Genomic DNA, 24,119 nt, shown 5'->3' with positions numbered 1-24,119 from the left:
AAATTAAAATAGAAAGGTTCTTTTCAATTATACTGCCCTGATTAATACTTTTTTTTTTTTTTAATGGTAATGTCCAGCCACAAAGGTGTTTTCATAGTCCTAATGATGGCAGGGTGCAGTTTCATATGAAGTCTGCCATCTTCCATTCTTACAACACGACCCCATCGCCCCCTTCCATTCACTTATACCAAATTTTGCAATTATCAAACTATATACTGAGCCAATTTCTGATTTGACAGAAACCTACCCTACCAAGAAGCCCTGTGGTTCTAAGACCAAGTGATCCAGTGCAAGCCAGAGGCAGGGACACAGGGAGAACATGAGGGAGAGAGGAAAGCAGCCATGAGTGCCCAGCTGGAGAGCAGCCCATGTCAGATCAGGTGACACAGCTGACGGCAGCTCCATGGGCAGATCAGTTGGGCCTGGAGTGAGACAACACGACCCCATCACCCCTTCCCATTCACTGCTCCTGCATGCTTTCTGCAATGACATCCTTTACACTTGCAATTGGCACTGACCTGGAATTGGTCCAGAAAGAACCTTTTTGTTCATCTCTTTTACACAGCCTTATGTGAACTGGTGCTGAAACATGAGTACCCAAAGTCAAAGGATGGATAAAACTATTTCCAAGTAGCACTTTCAGTTTACTGTGAATTAAAACAACTGTGCTACTTTGGCCTAAGCGGTTCATTACATCCTTTACTGTTCCATCTAATAAAAGCATACCTGTCTGTGTTCTCATGATTACTTATTAGTATTCTCTGACTCAAGGTGGCTGTAAAGAAAAATGATTTGTGGAATCCACAATTCAGAGTCTTTTCTGTTGCGCTTCAAATGACTCTTCTTTCTCTTCCAGATTCTGCAGTCATGAAACTGTATACCAGATCAATCTAAAAAAATACAACCTTGAAAATCATTCTACCTCCCCTTCCAAATCAAATAGGAGAGCAGAGAGGTAGAGACGTGGAGCAAAAATTCCTACTGTAAAATGGAATGTGGATTACTTCTTTTAAGACTCATTGCACTGGAATGTTCTGATTTTAAAATCACAAGTTATTTTGATTTGGCCAACTTTTAATGAAAGCATGTTTTGCACAACAAACAAATATACTGAATTCTGCTGGTGTCGGTGCTTGGCACCAGTCAATGGTGGATGTGAACTGTCACCATCAGTTTATCATCCTACTGCAAGACTTTCATACCTCCTCTCTGTGAGTTCTCACAGGCAGCCCCTTGCAGCACTGATTCCTTTTCTCTTCCTCCTGCACAACCTCCTGACCCTTCCTATCCCTGGCAGCACACACTCACTGCCCCTTGCACAGCCTCCTGACCCTTACTCCTCACAGCAAAGCCAACTGATGCCAACTTTCCCCTCAACCACCTGATCAACTCTTTTATAACACCCATCCTTACTGGACACAGCGGTGACCTATTAAAGGCAAGGCTTTTATAGTTTTTTAAAGTTCCTAGTCTTTGGTAATTAGTACAGCTGCAACTCCTCAGGGGCAAGATTGCCTTAAGCACTATCTCTATTCTCCTACAATCCATCCTCCCACAAAATTCAAGTTTGATTAGACAGATTGTTCTTGTAAGGACTTATTTATTTTAGTTAAAAAAAAATAGTTCATCTCCAGACTGGCCTCTTGCAGGGTTTTTTTTTTTTTTAAATTAGTAATGAATCTGCTGTGAAGAGGTTGTGTAAATATATCCCTATATTTTTGACAAGGTTATTACTTTTTTTCAGAGCTCCAGCATTTTAAATTATGCTTGCAGAATATATCAGTTTTAAAATTTATTCATTTAATCTGTATCTGTTCTGCATTCCACAGAATGTGAAGACAGCGAGTATTGGGTGCTTGAATACTTCAGGAGTACTAGATGTGTTTGTTAAGAAAACTCTTTCACATAAGTGCTATGGTTCTGCTTATGTCTCCTTAAATAGCATGGCAGCCTGAAAGAGGTGTTTCTTTAGGGCAAGCCCCAAGTGGAAAAACAGATGGGCAAAGACAGCATCAATGGAGTAACATCTCAAAGTATAGAAGCTTGTAAGTTTGTCAGACAAATAGGTTAGTGAGAGACAGGAGTCAACTGTTTTGGACCACATATGTTTTGAAACCAGCAAGTAAACAAAGAAAATATTCTGTTGTCTTTAATCTGATTTCTTGTGTAATGTAAGGAGAAAACAGCCTTTTACAGAAAAAAAAGAAAGTATGCCATGAAATTCCTTTTTAGTTAAATATGCTAACTCTTATGTTCTGCCACTTCCCAAAGAAAAAAATTTGATGTCTTAGTACATATAAGAAGAAATATCAAGACATGCTGTAGTTTTTCCTTTCACATAATTTTTATTTCAGTCAGGAGTCTGCTGTTCAAATAAAATAAATTCCTGCTCAGAAGTCTGATTACAGTTATATATTTCATGCAATCACACAATGTGAATCTTACAGATATGCTGTATACATTATTCAAAGGAGAAGGATGAGCTCAGTCCCACATCAAAGCACGTTATTATCCTTTTCCCATAAATATAATAACTAAATTTCCTACATTGAAATGAAGCTGTATTTAAAGAAAGGATAGCATGGGAACACTACTTCTCGATAAGTGCTACATCACACAATTTTTAACCAAGTAGTAGTTTCAAAAAAGAGTAAAACTCAAGAATAACCAGAACAATTACTTTCATGCACTTTTTGATAAAGCTTTTGTGATTTATTAAGGAGAGATATTGGGATACTTTGTATTCTTAAGATCACAACATTGAGTTTTATATTAATCTAGACAAAAGCATAGACAAAAAATGTCATTCTTCAAAATGTTTGGATGCAGCACTTTAATCTGCATCCACGCTGAAACATGGTCTATCTCCCTTCTCCCAAAGAGAGAGAGTACAGCATATTTATTTATTATTTACCCAGAGATAAACTGGATTTTTTGTTCCGCTATGCTAGAAATTATCTGCATAATGTACTAATGATTCAAACAAATGTGGTAATTTGAGATATTGAAAAAGGACAATGGTTAGAGTTTCTTGACAAGAACTTGTCACTGCCCTCCCATGCCAATTTTGTTTATGTCCAAATTATACTTCATCTGACAAAGCCACAAAAAGGTCTAAACCATTGCTAACATACCAATTGCTTATCCCCAGTTATATGCCATGCCTCTAAAATCAGGCCACTTAAAAAACTCATCAGCCGTTACACTGTTGATGTCATAGCCCTCATAGGAGGAACCCCAAAACTAATGTTTTTGCACAGCATGAATCATGTGAAAATAGCAAGAAACAGATATTATTACATGCTCTGCACAAGCACTCCAAGTCTTCCCAGGTTCACATCAGGATACTGCATATATCTTGGGTTTGCTCTGAAGGGTAATGTAAGCATGAGCTTTACCCTGAAACACCTTTTCAAATCTTACTGAAGTCTATCCCTGTGCATCAGCTTTTACCTCCTGTGATTTTGTCAAAGGCCAAATCCTGAAAGAGTGATTTATCCTAGTTTTACCTTAGATTGCCTCTGGGAACCACCCATATCTTTCTACTGATTTCAGAAGCAAGACTTGCTTAAACTAAACTCCTAACTTTTGCATTTCTAAACTTCTGTGGAATGTATTGTGCATTGTCATTCACTGAAACACATGCAAAACACATTCCACACCCATCCTTTTGGGATGGTTCTGTGTTACCCAACTGTACCAGGATCTGCAATGTGATCCAAAGACTCCTAAAGTAATCAATAATAATTCTGTCATCGGTATTAGCAGCTGAAATGAATGTATCGCTTCTTGCTGCAATGCATAAAACATACTTGATTTCTCAACTACTTGAAAAACATTCTTTTGCAATTTCTATTCAGTAATCCTTTCTACTTCGCAAATACCAGCCTTCTTCTAGACGCTACAGCAGAAAAGAGAGGCAAATAATGGACAAGAATAACATCCTTACTTTCAAAATAGCAGTTTCTGTCCTGTTCATAAATTTCAAGAATCGCTTGTTATCCTGTCCATAAAGAAAACAAAAGCACACAGCTCTTGTTAGTGGAAGACAGATGAGATTTTTCTCCAGCCTAGGTTTGTGGAAAATAGCTTGACCAGAATTAAGTCACATCCTGTCCTCTAAAGGCTCTATCACAGTCGTAAATAAGAACAAATTTTGGCTTATTAAAACTGTTAGATTTGGGAGCCTTATTCTTTCTAAAAATTGTGGCTCCATTAAAATACTGGCTTTCTCCATGGCATTAGAAAATACAGGAAAAAAAATAGAATACAAAATCTATTTATTATTTTCTAACTGTGTAATCCTTTGTTGGCAAAGCTTTTGCAGATAGTCTCACTGCAATAAGACTACACTTTATAAACACAAACAGTGTTCATGTTTCTTTATTATTACTATATTATTCTCTTTAATATTTGGAATGCATGTGAGATCTCATGCATCATTCCTGTTGCACAGTCAATTATACTTTGTGTATGCGTGTGTGTGTGTCTGTGTGTGTGTGTATTTCTACATTTCAGAAGCTGCCTGTAAGCAGTTTGCTCTGTTCCCAGATTGTCTGTCCGCTTGAGTCACTCATATGGCAGCTGCAGCAGTTTGTACTAAGCAACAATACATCCTGGAAAGGGCTGTCAAGACCAAACTATTATTTTACAGCAAAGGAGAACAACTTTCATCAAAGAGAAAACCCTGATCAAATTTTTATAAATCATTAGCCAGTAGCTGATTAAAGATGATAGTTTTTATTAGTGTCACTCTAACTGTCATGCCAGATCTGGAAATCCAGGACTTGTCCCAGTTGTCATAGATTTCCATCATTTAACAAAAAACAAAACAAAACAAAACAAAACAAAAAAAAACCCAAAACCAAAACAAAACAAACCTGAGATGTGAGTACATTTTGCTAAAACTATGTGCAAACAAAAGATTAACCAAAGGTTAGCTTAAGTTTGGAACATGAGAGCAGAGGACTCAGAACTATTTATTCCTTCTCCAGCATATGTAAAAGAAATTACACAGAATGGTCCTGAACTATTGTTCAAGCATGTTTATCCTTACTCCATAAGAGAAACTAAAAAGCATCTTTAAACCTCCTGTATGAAGATAAAAGATCAAAATCCTTGAGACTATTACAGGAATTAGAAACAGAAGCACTTTTAATTTATCTCCAGTAAGTTGTTGCTGAATAGGTGAAGCAGCATCTAGTTAAAAACAGTTTCAGGTACCAGTCCTGCTTACATTTTTAGGGAAGATTTTGAATTTCTATTGATCCATTAAATTAATATTTTATTTATAGAGTCCAGATAGTTTTTTTAAATCAAACGCAAGAGCAGCTTACAGGGAAATACCATTTATGAATGCAATTCCATGAAAGAGATTATCTGTAAAAGGGCACTGGATCAATGTAGTTTTTAGGGGGACCATTCCAGTAATTTCTTGCAGTCTTCTGGTCACATTCAAGCTATCCTGTTGGGTGAAAGTTGTATGGGGCCTATATTTCTGCATCCTAAGTGTTGGCAGGTTATATAACTTAAAACAAACTATATTTTAAACCTAAACACCAGCTGTTTTCATTTGCTATTTTGAACCTAGAGAGTAAGCAGGAACAGGGACCACAATTAATTTCATTTTAAGTATTTGATTCTCGGCTGTTATGTTTTTGCCCTGCCCTTTATTGCGTACTTTTAATGGATATATAGAGACAGGAACCTTTATCAACACAGATTTTTGACAGACATAAAGAATATTTTCATATTATACGTCTCAGTACCATTTTTAATTTCTTTATGATATTGCTTGTAGTGTTAGTTTTCAAATTTCCAGTAGCTTACTTTCTTTCACCATAGTTTCTTAAATACATAAACAACATAATACATAACATTTTGTTGCAGTTTAAAACAAAATCTTGTTTCTAATCCTAATTTTTTTCTACTTTTTTTTTTTTTTCTATAAGCATGGCATTTCGCTTAACTAACACTATGAAATTCTTAAGGCTTTTTTTTTTTTTGCAGAACAATTGTGATGTTTACACTTAAGGAAGATTTTTTTTCACAAGCTGCTATATTTAAATGTTAGTGCCCTTATCCATCCACCTCATGTCCCCCATGTCTCCTTATGTCCATTAGACCAGGCATGCAAGAATAGACTATGCAGCCACTCCATTTCACAGATTTAGAACCAAATATAAATCAGATGCTAAGGAAGATGTAAGCAAACTACCACAGTAGACTTGGCAGAGGTCTGCACACATACATCCTGTTCTGCTGTTGCTCCCTGCTAAGTACAGAGAAAGGAATACAAGGACGTACAACAGAGAGAACAGACTGTAAAAATAAAATAAAAACAGTAAAATAAAATGAAATCACAACAATCCCTTTGGTGCAGGTAAGCTACACTTTACATTTTTACATATTTTTGAGCTTTTTTAGTATATTTTGCTCTCCTATAATTCCTTTTTTCTGCTACGAATGGTAAAAGTCCTTGCCTTTTTACAATACCTGGTGAGACCTATAGAAAATCCTCAGTTTATACATTGTTCAGATTAACAAGAGAAATGTCCTGATGCTATAGGACAATTTACAATGAATTTAGTTTCTTGATCAGTAACCAGTTGGAATATCTCCAAATCTACTAATCTTTCTTTCCTATTTTCCTCCAAGTAAAAGATGTAATTTCAAATTGACTATAATTTTTTCTTTTTTTTTTTTTTAATGAACTGACTTTGTCAAACCTTAAGAGTGCAATTCTTCAAATAACCTGATTTTATTATGACGTCTGATTCTTGTTCTTCAGGAGATCAGACCTGATTATATTTGTGGCTAAAGTCAGTTGCTTTAAATTAAGAAAAATGAGGAATACCATACTTGCTGCTGAACAGATTAGAAACCTACAGATTTCTATGAATCAATTAAAATAGACAGGTAAGGTTTAAGGAATTAAAACTTTAGAAACAGGAAGGCCACCAAAAACTAAAAGCATCTGGAATAGAAGAAAATTTTCTGTAATCAAAAGGTCAAATGAGCCTAAGGACAGGAACAAGGTACAGTAACAATCAAGGAGGGGCAGTGAGAGACAGAAGCCATGAGATGATGCTGTACAGGAGAATAGAAGACAAGACAAATAAATAAATGACAAAGCATCAGAATAACATGAGGACTTGATTTTTCAGCAGTGCTGAGCATTACTGCAAGTCTAGCCCCTAGTTCTTAATGGACTGGTTCATCACAAAATCTTGCCAAAATACCTGAAGGATTTATGCATTCACTTCTTTGAAAAGCAGAAACCTACACAAAAATAACTTTACTTAGATTAAAGGAAGCAAAGAGAGTGACAAAATTATCTACCTTTACCCAGCGTTTACTGTCTTTCTGGGAACGGGTTGATAAGTTACAGAAAATTGTTAGTCTTCAAGTATGGCTAATCTATTGACAGCATTACTATAAATTAACTCATACAATTTATATAACTATAGCATAGTACAAGCACTCAAACTTGGTAGCTGAGTAGGTATTTCTTAGAACTATGTATCCATCATGAGGTACTTTGAGTTTATACTCAGTATTTTGCCAAGTGATGCAAGTGAGGTGTTGCATTTCTAGCAATGCTGCATTGTGTGAAATTTAAAAATATTAACCTGCAATTTTCAAAATTAGAATGAAAACATCTGATGTGTGATTGTTTTCAAACTTCAATTTTTTATGTCTGCAAAACTCATTCCTATACACAAAATTCCAAGTGTTATAAATAATAAGGCATGTATATGAACAACAAAACAGCTGAGCCATACAGGTCCAGGCAATAAAAGCTGATGTACAAAATGACAAAAATTTATGAAAGCCCATGAAGTGCATTACAAGTTTTGCAAACTGATCGGTTACTACGCCTCTTTAAATTCATAAAATCATAAGACAGCAAAAACTATAAATCATTGTGAAAAAAATTATACTGAAAAGCATATAAAAATCATGATGTCTTTCCTAAAAATATGTGCCAAGACATAGCCTAGTGGAAACAATGTACCTCTGATGCTCTTCACTTAGTAGTGTAGAAACAGGATACTTGTAGTCTCCAATTTTTCTCACTTAGCCATATGTTGGCTGTGCATGGGGAAGCAGACACTTTCAATCTGAGCAGAGCTTTGCTGAGCGGCCCCACATGGTTTCTGGCTATCCTGGGTATCTTTGATATCCATGGAGCTAGCCTTTGCTTGCTGCCTGGTTTTCCTGCAGCAACTGCCATCTCCTGCAATCCAGGTTTATGGTGAAAAGTTCAATTACTCTGCTAGAAGGTAAACATTGTAACCTCCCAAGTTACTCTTAGAGGTTCCCTTTATTTCTGTTTTATAGAGGAGTAGCAGCAATAGTATTATTTTCATAGTTTTAACATAGGCATATTGTTCTTTCCATTAAAAAAAAATGGAAAAGTACTGTCATGATGACCAAATGAATACTGGAACAGTTAACAGACTCCTGGAGCACACTAACTATGCTTTTTTTCCGTTTATCAACTCTGAAGCAAATGAATGAGACAAGCAAAAGATAGCATTGTTATAACCATTTTTTAGTTGTGCTACCGAATGACTTGCCAAATCCATCTGTACAAGCTCCTGAACTTAGCTGTTATCCAGGTTAAACTGGCTCTAGCAATCTGAAAAAAAAAATGGATTTTTGAATGATATGCAAGGAATACGGTTTGGCTATTTTTTTTTTTTTTTACAATCTATTTTAACAGAGACAATTTGAGACAATGGTTGAAAATATTCAGAAGACAGTCTGTGAAACTAGGGAGTGAAACAGAAATCAATTTTCTTTAATACATTTATTCTCTGCCACTTTGTTATCTTTTACTTCAAAATTTTAGTTTATTATACAGTCACAGAAACTAAAAGCATTCCTGCAAAGTTCTTTTGATTCTAACTTACAAAAAGGACTATTTCTGTCTTAGGTTAGCAGGAATGCTGTGTCCAGTTCTGGGCTTCTCAGTAAAAGAGACCCCTGGAACAGGTCCTGTGGAGGGTGAGTGAGGACAATTAGGGGAGCATCTCTCTTAAGAGGAAAGGCTGGGAGAGCTGGGCCTGTTCAGTCTCAAAATGGAATGACTGAAAGGGAACTTAATTGATATCCATAAGGGATATCAAGAGGATGGAGCCAGGCTCTCCTTGGTAGCGCCAAGCAATGGGATGTAAAGCGAGGGGAAGAAACTGATGCACAGGAAGTTCCACATGAATACGAGAAAAAACTTCTTTACTGTGCAGCTGACCGCACATTGGAAAAGACTGTCCAGAGCGGTTGTGGAGTCTCTTTCACGAGAGATACTGCAGAACCGTCGAGATGCCATCTTGTGCCATGTGCTCCAGGATGACCCTGCCAGGGCAGGGAGGTTGCACCAGATGACCCAGCGAGGTCCCGTCCAGCTGGCCCGTTCTGTGACGGGGGCGGCAGGCGGGCCACCCTCGGCGCCGGGAGCCGCCGCTCCCGGGCCCAGCCCGCCACGGGCAGCCGGGCGCAGGCGCTGCCCGCGCGGCAGGGCCGGGCTGGGGCGGGTGCCCGGCTGCCCCGGGGTGCCCGGCCCGGTGCCTGCTGCCCGCCGCGGTGCCCGCGCGGCCGGCGGGACGGGGCCGCGCTACCGCGGGGCTCGCGCAGGCCGGGGAGCGTGGCGGGGCCGGCGCGGGGCGGCGCGGCGCGGCGGCGGCGGCGCGGGGCGGCGGAGGGCGAGCAGGCGAACGCCGGAGCTGCCACATCCGGGCTGCGGCGGCGGCACCTGCCGCGGCGGGGGCCTCGGTGACATTGGGGCTCGGCGGCTGAAGGGGGAGGCAGCGCAGCGGAGCCTGCAGAGAGCGAGAGCTTCGCCCGCACCCGCCGCCACCGAACCACCGCCACCCCGGCACCGCCGCCATGGTGCTCCGCACCGTCGTCACGCACGCGAAGAAGCACCCGGCCGTGAGTACCTGAGCCCGGGCACCGGCCCCGCGCCCGCCCTTCTCTGCCGTCCAGCGGTGTCCCGGTCGCGTCCTCCTCGCCCGTCCCTCTCTTGGCATTCCTGTGCGTGCCGGGCCCCTGCACCCAGACACTGCCAGTCCCTTTCTCCCTCCGGTTTCTGCGGCCTTGCTCATGGTGCAGGGCTCGAGGTGGCCCTTACGTTTTTCTTGCCCAGTAGTTTGCCCCCACGCTAGCCCTCCCATGTTTCTGGGTTTGTAACCCGAATACAGACGGTGGGGGCATTTTGGCAGTGAAGGGACGGTTGATTGTCGCAGAAACGCCACGTAACGGAATTGTTGGTTTGGTTTTGCTCTCTGGATGCAGGACTGGTTTTTTCATACTTGCCTTTCTGTTTCTGCTAGTTCCTCAATGATTCCAGGGATATCGCACAAACAGGGAACTTAGGCCAGGGGTTTAGAGGGCCACGTGTTTGTAAAGTCAAAGATTGTTCTTTGGCTTGCCATAGCTGACATCAGAAGTGTTATGTATCAATACTATTTTGTTACATTGCAGGATGATATTTATTTTTTTGTATTATTCCAGTTGATTCCTCTGTTTGTGATCATTGGATGTGGAGGTGTTGGTGCAAGCCTGTATCTTATGCGTTTGGCGATGTTCAACCCTGATGTTAGGTATGTATTCAGTAATCAATCCTCAGTGCCAGTCCTCTTGCTGCATATGTTACACTCCAGTGCCTTGGTTATTCCATTTCTGGAGGCCTTAATGTCTTCATCCTGTATCACTTGCCATTCGGTGTGTGAAGCTTTCCTTGATTTGGCGATCTCTTTGTTTACCATGATATTTAGAGACTGCTGACAAAGGACAGTGCCTTTTTCTGTAGAAACTTGCTTGGATGGGACTCAATGACTTAATAACCACAGTACTTTTTTTTTTTAAGTTTTGAAGATAGTGTTAATATTCTCTCACATCTTGCATTTCTCTCAATAGCTGGGACAAGAAAAATAACCCAGAACCTTGGAACAAAATGGCTCCCAATGACCAGTACAAGGTAAAGTGAGGAATATGGATTTTTAGGAGGCATCATATTTGAGATGTAGCCTACTGCTTTAGGATGTTTGATTATATGGGAAAGTACTTGGATGAGCGATGTATTCCTTTTGTTCAGCATTTGATTGTCTCTAGAGCTCTGAGCAGAGATAGCTGAGTTTGAGGTTTAAAACTCTCCTAATGGTGGTTGATAATGAGGTGAAAAGAGTCTGTATGAAAGCAGTCGTATTTATTGCACTGTAAGGAAAAAAGCAGCTATAAGTGAGAGGAAAAATTTACTGGCTCATAATACTCAGAAATAAACTACATGGAGAAGGACAAAACCCCAGATGATCTGAACTAAGCTTTAAGCTGTTGGCTTTTACTCATGAGAAGCAGGAAAATGTCAGTGTTTAATGTAACCATGAGTTCAGGTCTGCAGCTGACTTTTTGAAAACAAAACAATATTGTAAGTAACTGCATGCAATAGTAATGTTCTTTAGCTGATATTCAACTAATTTCATTGAACTAATGAAGAAGCATGCAAAGATGGCTAAAACATTTGGTAGTTTTCAGGAGTCCTTAAATGATAGACTCGTTTGTGTTGGAAAAGACCTCCAAGATTATTGAGTTTGACCTTTCACTGACCACCATGTTGTCAACTAGACCATAGCACTAAGTGCCATATCCAGTCATTTCCTCCACACTTCCAGAGACAGTGACTCCATCCACACCCACAGCAATCTGCTTCAATGTGCAACAATCCTTCCAGTGAAGAAATTCTTCCTGAGGTCCAATGTGAACCTCCTCTGATGCAGCTTGAGGTTGTGTCCTCTTGTCCTGTTGCTGATTGCCTGGGAGAAGAGGCCAACCTGGCTACATCGTCTTTTCAGGGAGTTGTAGAGAGTGACAGCCTCCCATGAGCTTCCTGTTCTCCAGGATGAAGAACAGCTCCCTCAGACAGTCCTCATATGACTTACTCTCTGTGCCCTTCATTGTCCTTCTCTGGATGTGAATCATGTTTTAATCATGCTATTACAGAAGTGCTATTCTAGTAGATTGCTGTTAAGAATATTTTAAGATTATTTTCATGCTACAGAAAGCAAACCTACTGTGTTTTCAAAGCTATTATCTTGTTTGGTACCATATACTACGATCCCAACCATTGAAATAAGTAGAAAAACCCCACACTTCCAAAATAAAACACATTGCGGTTCCCTTGAAAGTCCCAAGAAAATTTCATTCTTTGTTTTTGTTGCCAGGTCTGGAATGTTGCTGCTTTGTAAATACCCAAACTTGGCTAGTCCTGCATAGTGCACAGCCCAAATTCTTTTAAAGAGTTCATGACTTGTGTAGCATACCCCTTCTGCCTTAACATGCAAACACATCCTCAGGGTTTGCCATATTTGGGTATGAGAATCACTGCAGACATTTTTTCCAAATCTGCCTTATGGGATATGAAAATGACATAGATTCTAATTTGAGGATGACTCTTTAGTAAAAAGTTCTTGTTATACAGGTCTTAGCTTTTGATGGGATTTTTTTTTTTTATTGTAAACTTCTTTTTGTCCTGTTAACTTCCTCAGTCTTTTTTCCAAATAAAAGAATTGACGACCTGAGCATTACTGTAGGAGTTACAGAGGAAGTTGCAATTTGAATGTGCTGTAGGCTGTTGTGTTTTCTTTAAGAAAGTTAAAAAAAAAAAAAAATTGGATGTAAAAATAATCAAACTGATAGTTACGTGCTTTTTAATCTTTTTGGTTTTTTAAGAAAAACTGTACTATCACGTGTTTGATGTCAAGTCAGGCTGGGATGCCAAAATATGCAGTTAGTTTGTACTCATTGTCCTTTCATTGTTCTGGATTGCTTGTAACAGAATCTAATTATAATAGTATAAATTGAGCATGTGAGAGGATCTCTTCTGACTTTAATTCCTCCTGTCATCCTTTGCAGTTCTAGATGCAGCTACCTAAACCAAACTTGCCTTTTGTAGCACTGCTCTAAAAGTTATTTTGTGCCACTGTCTGTTCACAGACACTGTGCTTTGAAGGCAAAAGCCAACTTGCCATGTGGCACAATATGCAGGAGCCATAGATTGTGAGCAAAATGGATGAACTCATCAGTACTGTAAAAAGTTCCTCTGCATGGACTTCTAATTCTGGGAGTTCTTGAGACACTGTTGGTTTTGTTTAGTGGAAGACATGACCACTCATTTTAAATGCAGAACTTCTAATACTGGGTGTAGAATTAATATTAAAAAGTTACTGTTTATCAAAAGTTTTTATTTATTTATTTATTAGCACCCAGTTCACAGACTCAAAATATGATTTCAGTTTCCTGGCAGAAGTTCAATGATGCATATTTTTAGTAAATACCAGGGAAAAAAGCTTCTTAATTCATATTCTTTCCCTTCTCTTTCCTAGTTGTTCTCGATTAATATGGACTACAGTAGACTGAAAAAGGATCGTCCTGACTTCTAAAAACACAATAATGTCTGTAAGCTGGACAGAAAGGTCTTCCGGAAGCTGTTCGCACAAGTGTCATGTTTAATCATCCAGGAAATAATTAAATTTGCCTCACACAGCACCAGGTCATGCGTTTGAAACTGTTTTGACGAGGCTTAATAAACGTTTAAAACTTGAAGTGTCTGCTCTTTCATTTTGCAAAATGACAACATCCTCCTATTAACAGTTTCTGCTGTATGGTTTGTCAGTAAGCAAAAGCCATTTCATGTTTCCTTGACAAGAAAGCAAAGTTGTTGTGGTGGGCCTTATGCTCAGTGTGTTGATCTCAGAAAAATAACTGCATGCTCATGCAGTTATACCAAACTTCAAAAACTTGAAAGCATGCATTTATATATATGCATAAATATTTTTTAATATACCTGAATTTATCTACTTGCCACTTTAAGAAGTTTTGATTGCAGAAAAGTTAATGCCAGCAAGTCATTATCCATCAGGGAGGGAGCAGATGTTGCCATATGTTGCTGGAAGGAAGAAAAAAACCAGACTGCTCTCCAAAAGTTTTTGTTCCTTTCTTTTTTCTCTTCTAGTTAAGCAGGGTTTTTTTTTATTAAACAGAAAGACAACTTTCAATATTTAAAAAATCAAATTCTACAAACATTGTCAAGATTTCCTGTGGATCACAGATTTAAGGAAGGGAAGCACATAGCTGATGAGGGTACAGGTTTTGGGAAATAATTAGCTATTCATGTAAGAACAAAAACACGTTTTAGAAAGGGCAAAATCTTGCACTTTAGTATCTGGCTGAGTATTGCTATTGACTTAGTCTTGCTATGGGAGGACAAAGAAAGTATCTTTGCAAGTCTGTAACTTATGGTAGGTTCTTTGTGCTTTACTATGAACATCTGGCACTTTGGATAAGGGGTATTAATTCTGGGCTGTCTGACAGAGTACAGCTGTTCTTATCTTGATAATCTCTGCTTAAAGTTGACTCCAAGAATGTAGATAGCCATACCAAGTATTACAAGTAATAAAGGCAATTCAAGCAGCAAGAACTTAGAGAAGAAAATTATTCTGTGGTAATTGGAAAATAACGGATATTTGCAAAGACGTATTTTATATGGAACAGCCTTGTAGGTAAAATTGTCATTTATTTGGTAACAGTTCAGATTATCCTTTTATTATGTACTGAACCGGTGGATTCACTCAGTTTTCATTTGCTTGAAAGGCTCTCATGAAGTCTGAATAAGAAAATGAGTATTATGACATGAGACATTATTACAGTGGTGAGCAAAGCCCATAGGTGTCCTTGTGGAATGGTTCCTCTCTGGATCCAAATAGAACTGTTACAACACTTTTGTTCAGTTTTAAAAGTATGTTGTGTAAAAATGGGAATTGTGTTTTATAGCTTGGTAGTTGGCAATTCATTTGAATTTTATCTCTTCAAATACAGATTCTCTGGACATTAAAAAAGACCAATATCCAGGAAGTAAACCCAATTCCTAGGGTGGATAAGGTTATTCCTTTTGTGCACAGCTGACAAAAGCATAGGCTCATGTCTTCCTTAATAAAGGCACTTCAATGTATATTTCAAATATATTTAACAAGTGCTTAAGCTAAGTAAATCTTTAAATATAAATAGACTAGAAAACAAAAGGCAATTTTTGTTACTTGTCTTTGCCCATTACAGCATACTTGCTCCTAAAAGTACATAAAACTTAAGATTTTCTAAGTTTAATTATTCTAGAAGTTGTTATCCTGAGGGGACACTTTCTCCTTTTTCTTGTAGGGATATACTTTATCCTGTGTTAAATGTAGTGGGCAATAGTCACCATTATTTGCCAATCTTAAGAGTAATTTATAAGAACCTTCCTTCCTTCCTTCCTTCCTGCCTTCCTGCCTGCCTGCCTCCCTCCCTCCCTCCCTTCCCTCCCTCTCTCCCTCCATTTTTCTAGGGTATTTTGAAAGACAGCCAGCATGGCAATAATTTGTCTGTATTAAAATATTCAAGGACTTCTTTAAAACAATCACCTACGTCTTTCTTCATGAATCCAAAGATAGAATTCCCTGAAGACAGCGTGAAGAAGTGACTGCAGTTTGGATTCTTAGAATTACGTCTTACATTTACTTTTGGCTATTAACTTTTATGAAACAATGAAATCCCATCATTAGTAGGAAAAGTGAAATCCTTCATTAATGCCATGTCTTGTAATTTTGTTTGAGCAGATGATGTGTTATCTGAAAGAGGCTGATATTCTGCTGTCTTAGATTTCATCTGGACACAGGCACTTGATTTTGCGGCACATTTTTTTTGAATGGTCAGTGTGCACCTGGTCTTAATGTCCTTTTCATGAGCCACATACAGAAGAGTCCTCTTATTTTTGCATTGAAGCATTGTGCATGCTACAGCATTGCACTTGCATCAGATTTCTGTTAACAGAGTTATTCTGTGCCTCCTTATCAGTGGTCCTGATTATGCAGCAGAGTGATTAAATCTGAAATTAATTCTGCCCATCTAGGATAGAAAGACTTACAGGTTTCTGTAGCTCTGGCACATGAACACATATTCTATACAGCATGTTCAACATTTTTTTATTTGCCTACAGTAAGGAAAGCTCCTTGTTGTATAAAATATCTAGCTGCCTCTAAGAAATTAGAAGGGTTTGCCTGATATTAAAAGAATAATTTAAATTTTTTGTGGGATTTATAGGCAAATGTCATCTAAGGAATACATTTCAGATCTGTTTTCAACCTCTGCCTTACATTTATAGTTAGTTTGGTGCATGACTATTGAATGACCTTTAAAATAAAGAAATGTATGTTAAATGCTGATTCACTAGTAATAAGAAAGATTGAGAGGTTATGAGAGGAATTTTATAAATGTATCTTGAATGATCTAATTTTAAAAAATTAGAGATGTGCAGATGCAGACTGAGTTACTGACTGCCCAGCCTTACTATGGATGCAACTGGATGAGCTGTAGAACCACTTCTTCAGTACAAAGTGGAGCGCAACAGGTCTGTTACAACTACAGAAAAGAGGTGTTCATTAGCATCATTGCCACAGAAGGTTTTTTTAATATTACTTAATAGAAGACTTACTCTTCAGTCCTCTCTTTTGAAATCCAGAAGTTGGTCGACTTGATGCTCTTGTGATCCATTCACTTTTCCTTAGAAGTGTTCTTGACATCAGTATTTAGCCATGAGAAATTTCTGTGAAGCTCAAATGATTTCATATGCTCCTCTGATCTTTAAGCTCCTTAAGACGGTCTCTGGACACTGCTATGATGTCATATTTCTCAAATATGTGCTGATTCTGGTGCTGTGAAGTTTGGAAGAAATATTTTGGGCTTTGGGATTTTTTTTCAAGAATTTCCAAGTGCTATTATCTGGTTGGTCAGGCTTAACACTTTATAAGTAAGGATGACATGAGCCAGTACAATGCAAGAAGATACAAATCTCCTCCATTCTTAAGAAGCAAATCCATTTTTAGCATCCAGAATAATGTTTATCTGAACTAGAAAAATAATTTGCTTTTTTTTTTGTTTTTCTCCTTTTTGGAAGTTTCATTTAAATGAAAAAATAATGTTTAGACTTTCTAAGCTAACTTTCTAAGCTAATTCTCACAGTTACAAGGTGAAGAGGCTAGGAGATCACCACACTTTAATTTTCTTTTCTGTTTTCAGTCAGAATCAGTGATGCTTTAGGTAATGTGAAATGTGACCATAAGTATGCAAGTAAAGGCAAAAAAAATGTATTCAAACTTTTGATAGTTTACTATCAGCATTTACCTGACATTCATTTGCTAATAGAATTGCAAGACTGGTAAGTGGAGCTCCTGCAAGAGACAGCAAATTCTGAAGATGATCAGAAAATAGATTATTAACACATGGCAATGCATACATTAAAAAGAAGAAAAGAAATTCTGCTGGTTATATTCATGGGTACTGTCAATGCTTCATAACAGTCACCTAAAATAATATTTCTAGGATCATTAATTTGAATTACTTTGGACAAAATAATGCACTACACCATTTACAGTTCATCACTATAATGTAAAGACAACTATACAAGAGAACTGCACAAGCCATAATCCAATAGACAAATTTATAGACTTGTTTTTTTCACATTAGAAGCAAACTAACTATGAACATGAAATGTTTTCTAATTTTAGTTTCTCTACTGCAGGCAAATGAAACAAACTGCTGAGAAGGTAATGAAAACAGATTACTTAATGGTGAAAAATTTGAGTGCCATTCTTTTTCTACCAGTGGTGCCACTGCTGGAATTTAATGGAGTGGCACCAGTGTGTCTGAATGAAGATTTTGATCCCAGCTGTTTAAAAATAGGGTTGAATCTAATAAGATTTCCTCAGTACTGATAGCTTTTTTTTTCCTCCTACACTGGGAGCAGGAAGATAGAACTCGTTATTAACACCAAGAAAGTGGAATTTCATCCCAGTTTCAAACTTCCTGCTCTAGTTCCATGATGATTTGTTTCAGATGTTCTTATCTTCATGTTAAGTCAAACAAATTTAACTTCCTAGCTTTTTTGGAAGCTTAAGGGAGAAAATTTCAGCCCAGCAATAAAGATAATGTGCTTTAAATGACTAAGGATCATTGAAGCTTTTTTTTTAAACTTTTCATGTGAAAGTCATCTCTCTCCTACCCCTTTATAAAAGCCCAGGTAAGTTCAGGAGGTATTCCAGGAGGAAAAAAAAAAGAGCAACAGACATGTTATGAAATAGACAGATGGAGCTGCATCAGGTTTTACATCAATTACAGTAAGTTCTTGGATTTAGTGCAAGAGCTTTCTTAGTTTATGTCCTTCAATTTCTGCATACTTTTGGCAATGCAGAAGTTGTTTATTACACCAACCATGACTGCTTGGCCTATTAGGACGCAGTGAGAATTAGGCTGAGAGTAAAGACAAAAGCATGGTATTCCAATGGGTTTAAATTACTGTGCAAAGAAGGTCTGGTGCACTGTCTTCTGAATTTAGACTACTAATGACAAGTTTGTATTAGTGCCCTAGTGTGGAATAAAAATAAAAAACAATTTTATGGGTGATTTTGAAAATACCATTCTTTCTTTCTGCATTGCCTCATAGAAACACAGTTTCTAAAATGTTCCACAATGTAAAGTAAACATGTGAGCTGTGTCTGAACTGTATGGATTTTACTTTATGCTTTCTCGTAATTACTTAATTCTCAGTAACCATTTATATTAGTTTAAGCATGTAGTATTTTGTTTCAACCTATATTATTGTTTCTTAACAAAATTTGTCTTATGCTTTTGAATGGAAAAAGATTTCAGAAGATCTTTCATCTTAAATCTAATTTTATTTTTATGTATGAAAATTAAAACCTGCATCACCAGAAAGAGTTTTTCAGCAGATTGTTACTCAAAGCATTGGAGCAGATACCCTCTCAGATACTGGAGCAGGTAGTTGTTCTGTAATGAAGTGTAGCAAAGTAGGCAGTTGGGTATGACTCTCCCCAAAATAAAGAGAGATAAAATTTCCAGGAGCTGTTTTATGCTGGTGGTGCAACACCTAAATATGAAAGTACTATTTTCACGAATGGATGGATGGATTCTGAAGAATGGCTACCTGATCTCCTTTTTATCCAGGTCCCTGGCAATTGTTTGCTTTTGTCAATCCGTGGCAGAGGGGAATAAGGTCAGGAGTTGACTAATGGCCCAGACTACATCAGCTGAGTACTTATAAGTGATCTAGACTGCCAAGCAGTGTTTATAGAGTAAGTATAAAAAAGGTGACTCAAACCTTTTCTGTTTCCCATATCAAAGCAAATCTTTCACAGCTGACCTGGTAGCTGGAGCAGGGTTGAGTTTTTACAAATTCGACAATTTATTAACCTGTGCTTGGGCTGATAATGCATAGAGAACCATGGGCAAAGTTAAAATGAGATCCTCAAATTTAGAGCATTTTGCCAAATAACTGTTTCGACCACAGAGCACAGTATGCAGTGGTCGGGCAGTAGATGTGATTTATGTTGTACCTAGCAGTAGACCTACTAATCCTGAAGTGTAGGTGCTTGCCCCAGCAGCTGGATGAGTCACGTAGATGCATTTACTGCCTCATGGAGCTTCAACAGTCTGCTTCAGGAACAGTGGAGCACCTCTGAATGAAGCTTAATATTCCATTATCTGACTGTGGGCACATCAAATGCAAAATAAACAGTCCAGTAGTGCATCTGAAATTCTATTTGGATGTGTTTTACTGTTTCTCAGACATTATAGAGGACTTTTATGTGAGAGAAGAATGAGCTTTTGGAGACCCTAGAAAGAGAGATTTGTTACAGCCAAAGCAAGGAGAATGGAGAGACAGAAACAAGCAGCCTACTCACTCAGGCATAGGAAAGCAGAGGATGTAAAATGTGCAGTAGAAGTATAATGAATTTCTCCATTACAAATTATTGTCACAGGGAAATGTTCTTGTACATGAATTCTGACATAGAAAATTGGATGGATTTTTTTGTTTGTATGTTGCATTTATTGAAAATGAGAAAAGCTCAGTGACAGCAGTATATGAATGTGTATAGATATATTGCTTAAGGTCTCCATTTTTCTTGTCTCCAGTCTTTATTCTCTCATCTTCTCCTCAGCTAGATAGCCAGGATTTCTGCTTACTACCCTGAGAAATCCACTTCGCTCATGTATCTTCCTCTTGTCATGAGCTTTCTGTGAGGCTATGCTATTTCCTGACATGCTGGAATCACTGGCTACTTCTGCATTAAAAAGAAATAACCCCTTTCCCCATCAACATCTCATTACAGCTGTGTCACAGATTTCTGAGTAAGCAGAAAAGTTAAGTGATCCAAGTAAAATTGTTTAGAATTTTCAGTAGAAAACTCACTTGACACCAGAATATTTACCAACAAATTGATGATCTGATGGAAACCTGATCTCTCTGAAAAAGAAGAGATCTTATATTGTGGGCAGAACAATATCACTGTATATTAAATAGATAAAACATTGTCACCTCTTTCGAGGTTGTACATGTTATTTGGTAGCATAAAACCAAATAAATTCAGTGCCATATACAGAAAGAATATTGTAAATATTCAACTTAAAAATGTAATGGTAAAGGACACAAAGGTGTTTGTATTCTGTATTGTTTTGTTTTCTACTGAAAGATTGTTAATACCAAGTAGAATTCTTTGTAGATCCAGAAGGGAAGCATATGGTGTTCCTTGTCTCAAACCAGATTTTGTATTATTGTATGAGGTACCTGTTGAAATTAAAAGGACATTTCCCCATCAGCTACAGCAGGCTTTGTATTAAGAGCCTGTTGACTATTTTAGGTTCCATGAGGAAGGAAGGAATGTCCATGATGACATTTTTGTATGTCACTGTCAAATGAATTTTTTGATTTTTTGGGTTTTTTTGATTGTTTTTCAATGAGATCAGCATTTCCCTTTAGGACTGGATTTTCAGTAGGGTTTGGTGGTGATACAGTCAATTCTCTTCATAGTAGCTTGTATGAAGCTGTGTGTTGGATCTGTGCTGGAAACTATGTTGGTAAGGATATTTTAGCTGTGGCTGAGCAGAGCTTGCTCAGTCAAGGCCTTTCCTGCTCCTCGTCCCACCAGCAAGCTGAGGCTGCACAAGGAATTGGGAGGCGACAGAGCTGGGACATCTGATCTGAACTGACCAAAGGGGTATTTGACACCATTTGGCATCATACACAGCATGTAAGGCTTGGGAAGAAGAAGAAAGAGTGGGATGTTCAGAATGATAGTGTTTATCTTCCCAAGTGATAACCATCCAGGTGTGCTGGAGCCCTGCTCTTGTGGCATGGTTGAATACCTACCTGCCCAAGGAAGCAGTGAATTAATTCCTTCTTTGTGACTTTTGTTCTACCTATTACGCTGTCTGTATCTCAACCTATGAGCCTTTTTGTTTTTACTCTTCTGATTCTCTCTCCCGTCCCACCAAGGGAAAATGAGAGAGATATGGAACTTGGTTGCTGGCTGGGGTTAAACCCATGATAGGTAGAGATTGTTCATAAAAGCTGCTTTACAAATCCAAGATGTCAGAGAGGACTCTTAGAGCTACTTCATATATTTACTATTTTGTACAGGCACACAAATACATTTAACATTAGCAAGTTCCGTTGTCATGCAATTTTTTGACTCAGTGACTTTAATTCTGTGGAATGCATACTATTTTGCATTTTATCTCTGTCCCCTAAATCAAATAAACCTTGCATTTTTTAAGCAATCTTGACTATATTAATTTTCTTTGGACTAATTAATGCATGCAACTTCCAACAGAGAAGAAAAATTAACTTGTGATTTCTAGTGAGAGGTGTATTTGGATGTTCTGGCTGATGCTGTCAATTAAAGGACCACACAGCTTGCTTTGAAGTACCCCTCAGCCTTAAGGAAATTTGTTCAGCAAAGTCCTGTGCCTCACAGCAGTGTGACTTTGGGCAAACAAGCCTGTTTTTCACACTAGTAGCAGTCCAGCCATGACCACAGCACATGGCATCTGCTCAAGCCAGCAGAGGCACTTGCACTGCTGTAAGGCCATGGCTGCTGGTGTCCAGGCTTTAGGAGAGCCATCTCAATTGCTGCAGCGCAGCACTGCCCTCTGTCTTGTGAATGTATGTGCTCAGGAATATATTTTATGATTTTAAAGGGCAAGGCTGAAGGACTTAGACCATTGCATGAAAAAAGAACCACGTGAATTCTGTGTTTTCATGCTTGCAAACTACAAAATATAAAGAGGACAAAGAACATTCATAACAAGTAAGTGTTTTTTTTCTTTTTTTTTTGTTTACAGCTGTGAGTGTAAGTACTTTTTACCAAAATGTGCACATATATGCACACAGGGCATGTTTGATATATAGATATAGTACACACACATTAAATATTTTTTAATATTTGCCCTTCAGGTGGTGTGTTCCACATTAATTAATATAGTGACATTCACGTAGCCACTACAGAGCTTACATAGCTTGTGATAATTAAATGGCATATGATCTTCTCTACTTCATGAGCATGGTGTGTCCTTTTGCAGCTGAATCTCTACAGGGTCATCTGTCCTTAAAGGAGAGTCCCTCATGTTGGGGAAGCAGAAGGCAGATTTCAGCTGAGCTCTGTGTTGCCGGGGCTGGAAGTGGTCCACCAAGTGCTGTGCCAGCCCTTCAAGCCCTTCCAGCTGCACCTACATCTGTGCATCATTACAGCAGCAGAGGCTACTGAACTCACCCAGTGGCTGTTTGTGAGCAGCTCTCTTGCCACTTCATTGCCTGGAAAGGAAAATATCTCTTTATCTTCTCTCCACTGAGCTCCCAGTTGTGTGAGGTGCAAGACAGTGATTATGCTCATAATGCATTACAGGCCATAAGCCTATTTCTTAGTGTGTTTTAATATTCCATATTGGCATTCCAGCATACTTGAAAAGCAAATCTGTATGGTATTTATTAATATTCTTGCATGCAATTCATTATTTTCTAAGTAAAGGAGGACTCTTTATCAACATTCTTTCAGACACAATTTTGCTATTCTGTGGAAAGGTTTTCCATCTTGCTATAAAAGGTGCTTACTTGAGAGCTGATCTATTTCACACAAAATCTTAGGGTGTGGTGATGTTATGTTATAAATGGCAAAGCTTTTTTATGAAACCTTAGTTTCTTGAAGTGAATATTTTCTATGAACAGTCAATGAGGGTGTAAGCATGGATTAACATACCAATTTTAAGGAGATTGTACTTAATAGTAAAAAACCATATATCTAGGTATTTAGGAGTTTAACAGTTGTAGCAAAAATAGTTATCAGCATATTCAGTGCACTGGCATGACATAAATTTGAGAGGGTTTGTATTGTTGCTAAAGGATAGAGGTAAAATTTGCTGTTGCTTTAAATGGGGCCAAGATTTCTTTCTGAGTTATTTAAAAATCATTAGTGGAAGCTTTTGCAAATTGAACTAGTGTTTGCTTAATCATTGAGTTTTCAGTGGAGAAACGTTTATGAAACATGTATGAGATGTCTGATTCTTGGCATGAAGAGTCCTGGCTGCTTTTTTTTGCTGCAAAGCATCTCAGCCTTGGCAAAACAGGAGTAACAAGCTTTAAACAGATTCATAGTTTATCTGATTTAGTGATCATCTTGCTTTAGGATAGAGTTAAAACCATCAGAATCCTTTCTTGATCTTACTCAGAAAGCATACACTGAGAAGGGAGAACGATGCTTTTAGTGCAGATGTGCTATCACTGAAATTAATGCTGTTGGGTGTTACTGTGGTTTGCTTTACTTACTGGTTGCTCTAGGATAGCCCTATTTTTGCAAATAAGTAAAATAGTTTATATAATAATGTACATAATGTATGTGTGATGTTTTATCTTGCAATAGCTTTTGAATATAATAAATATTACAAAGGAGAACTTTGAAATCATGCTTTTTTGTCATTATCTTTTTGTTGTTGTTTGGTTGGTGAGGGTTTTGTTTGTTTTTATATTCACAAATAAGACCTGTTTAAGAAGAAACAACACATGCAGTCTAGAGGGAAATGTCCAGTTCTGAAAATCTCAATCTCAATTTTTGTATTATTTTTTTAGTTGTTAATTGTTTTTTGAATACACTTGTGGTCTTGAGATCAAAGAGTTAGAGGGCATGTATTTTTAGTCAGCTGCTAAATACTCCTTAATTTTCCTCCTTTTTATGTAGTGC

At 38.0% G+C, this 24,119-nt stretch overlaps 1 protein-coding gene across 1 annotated transcript; it reads left to right on the top strand.

The window, feature by feature from the left end:
- Window positions 1-9,528: 9,528 nt before the first annotated feature.
- NDUFA4 (NDUFA4 mitochondrial complex associated) lies at window positions 9,529-13,605 on the top strand. Its single transcript, NM_001245229.1, is given in 4 exon segments — window positions 9,529-9,936; window positions 10,519-10,607; window positions 10,924-10,984; window positions 13,386-13,605. Coding segments are annotated over 4 exon segments (252 nt in total). The 5' UTR covers window positions 9,529-9,891; the 3' UTR covers window positions 13,443-13,605.
- Window positions 13,606-24,119: the final 10,514 nt, after the last annotated feature.

The sequence above is a fragment of the Taeniopygia guttata genome, chromosome 2 (genome assembly GCF_048771995.1).
Source record: "Taeniopygia guttata chromosome 2, bTaeGut7.mat, whole genome shotgun sequence".
NCBI lineage: Eukaryota > Metazoa > Chordata > Aves > Passeriformes > Estrildidae > Taeniopygia > Taeniopygia guttata.
Note: the sequence above shows the minus strand (reverse complement) of the source record. Positions and strands in the feature narration are given on the sequence as shown.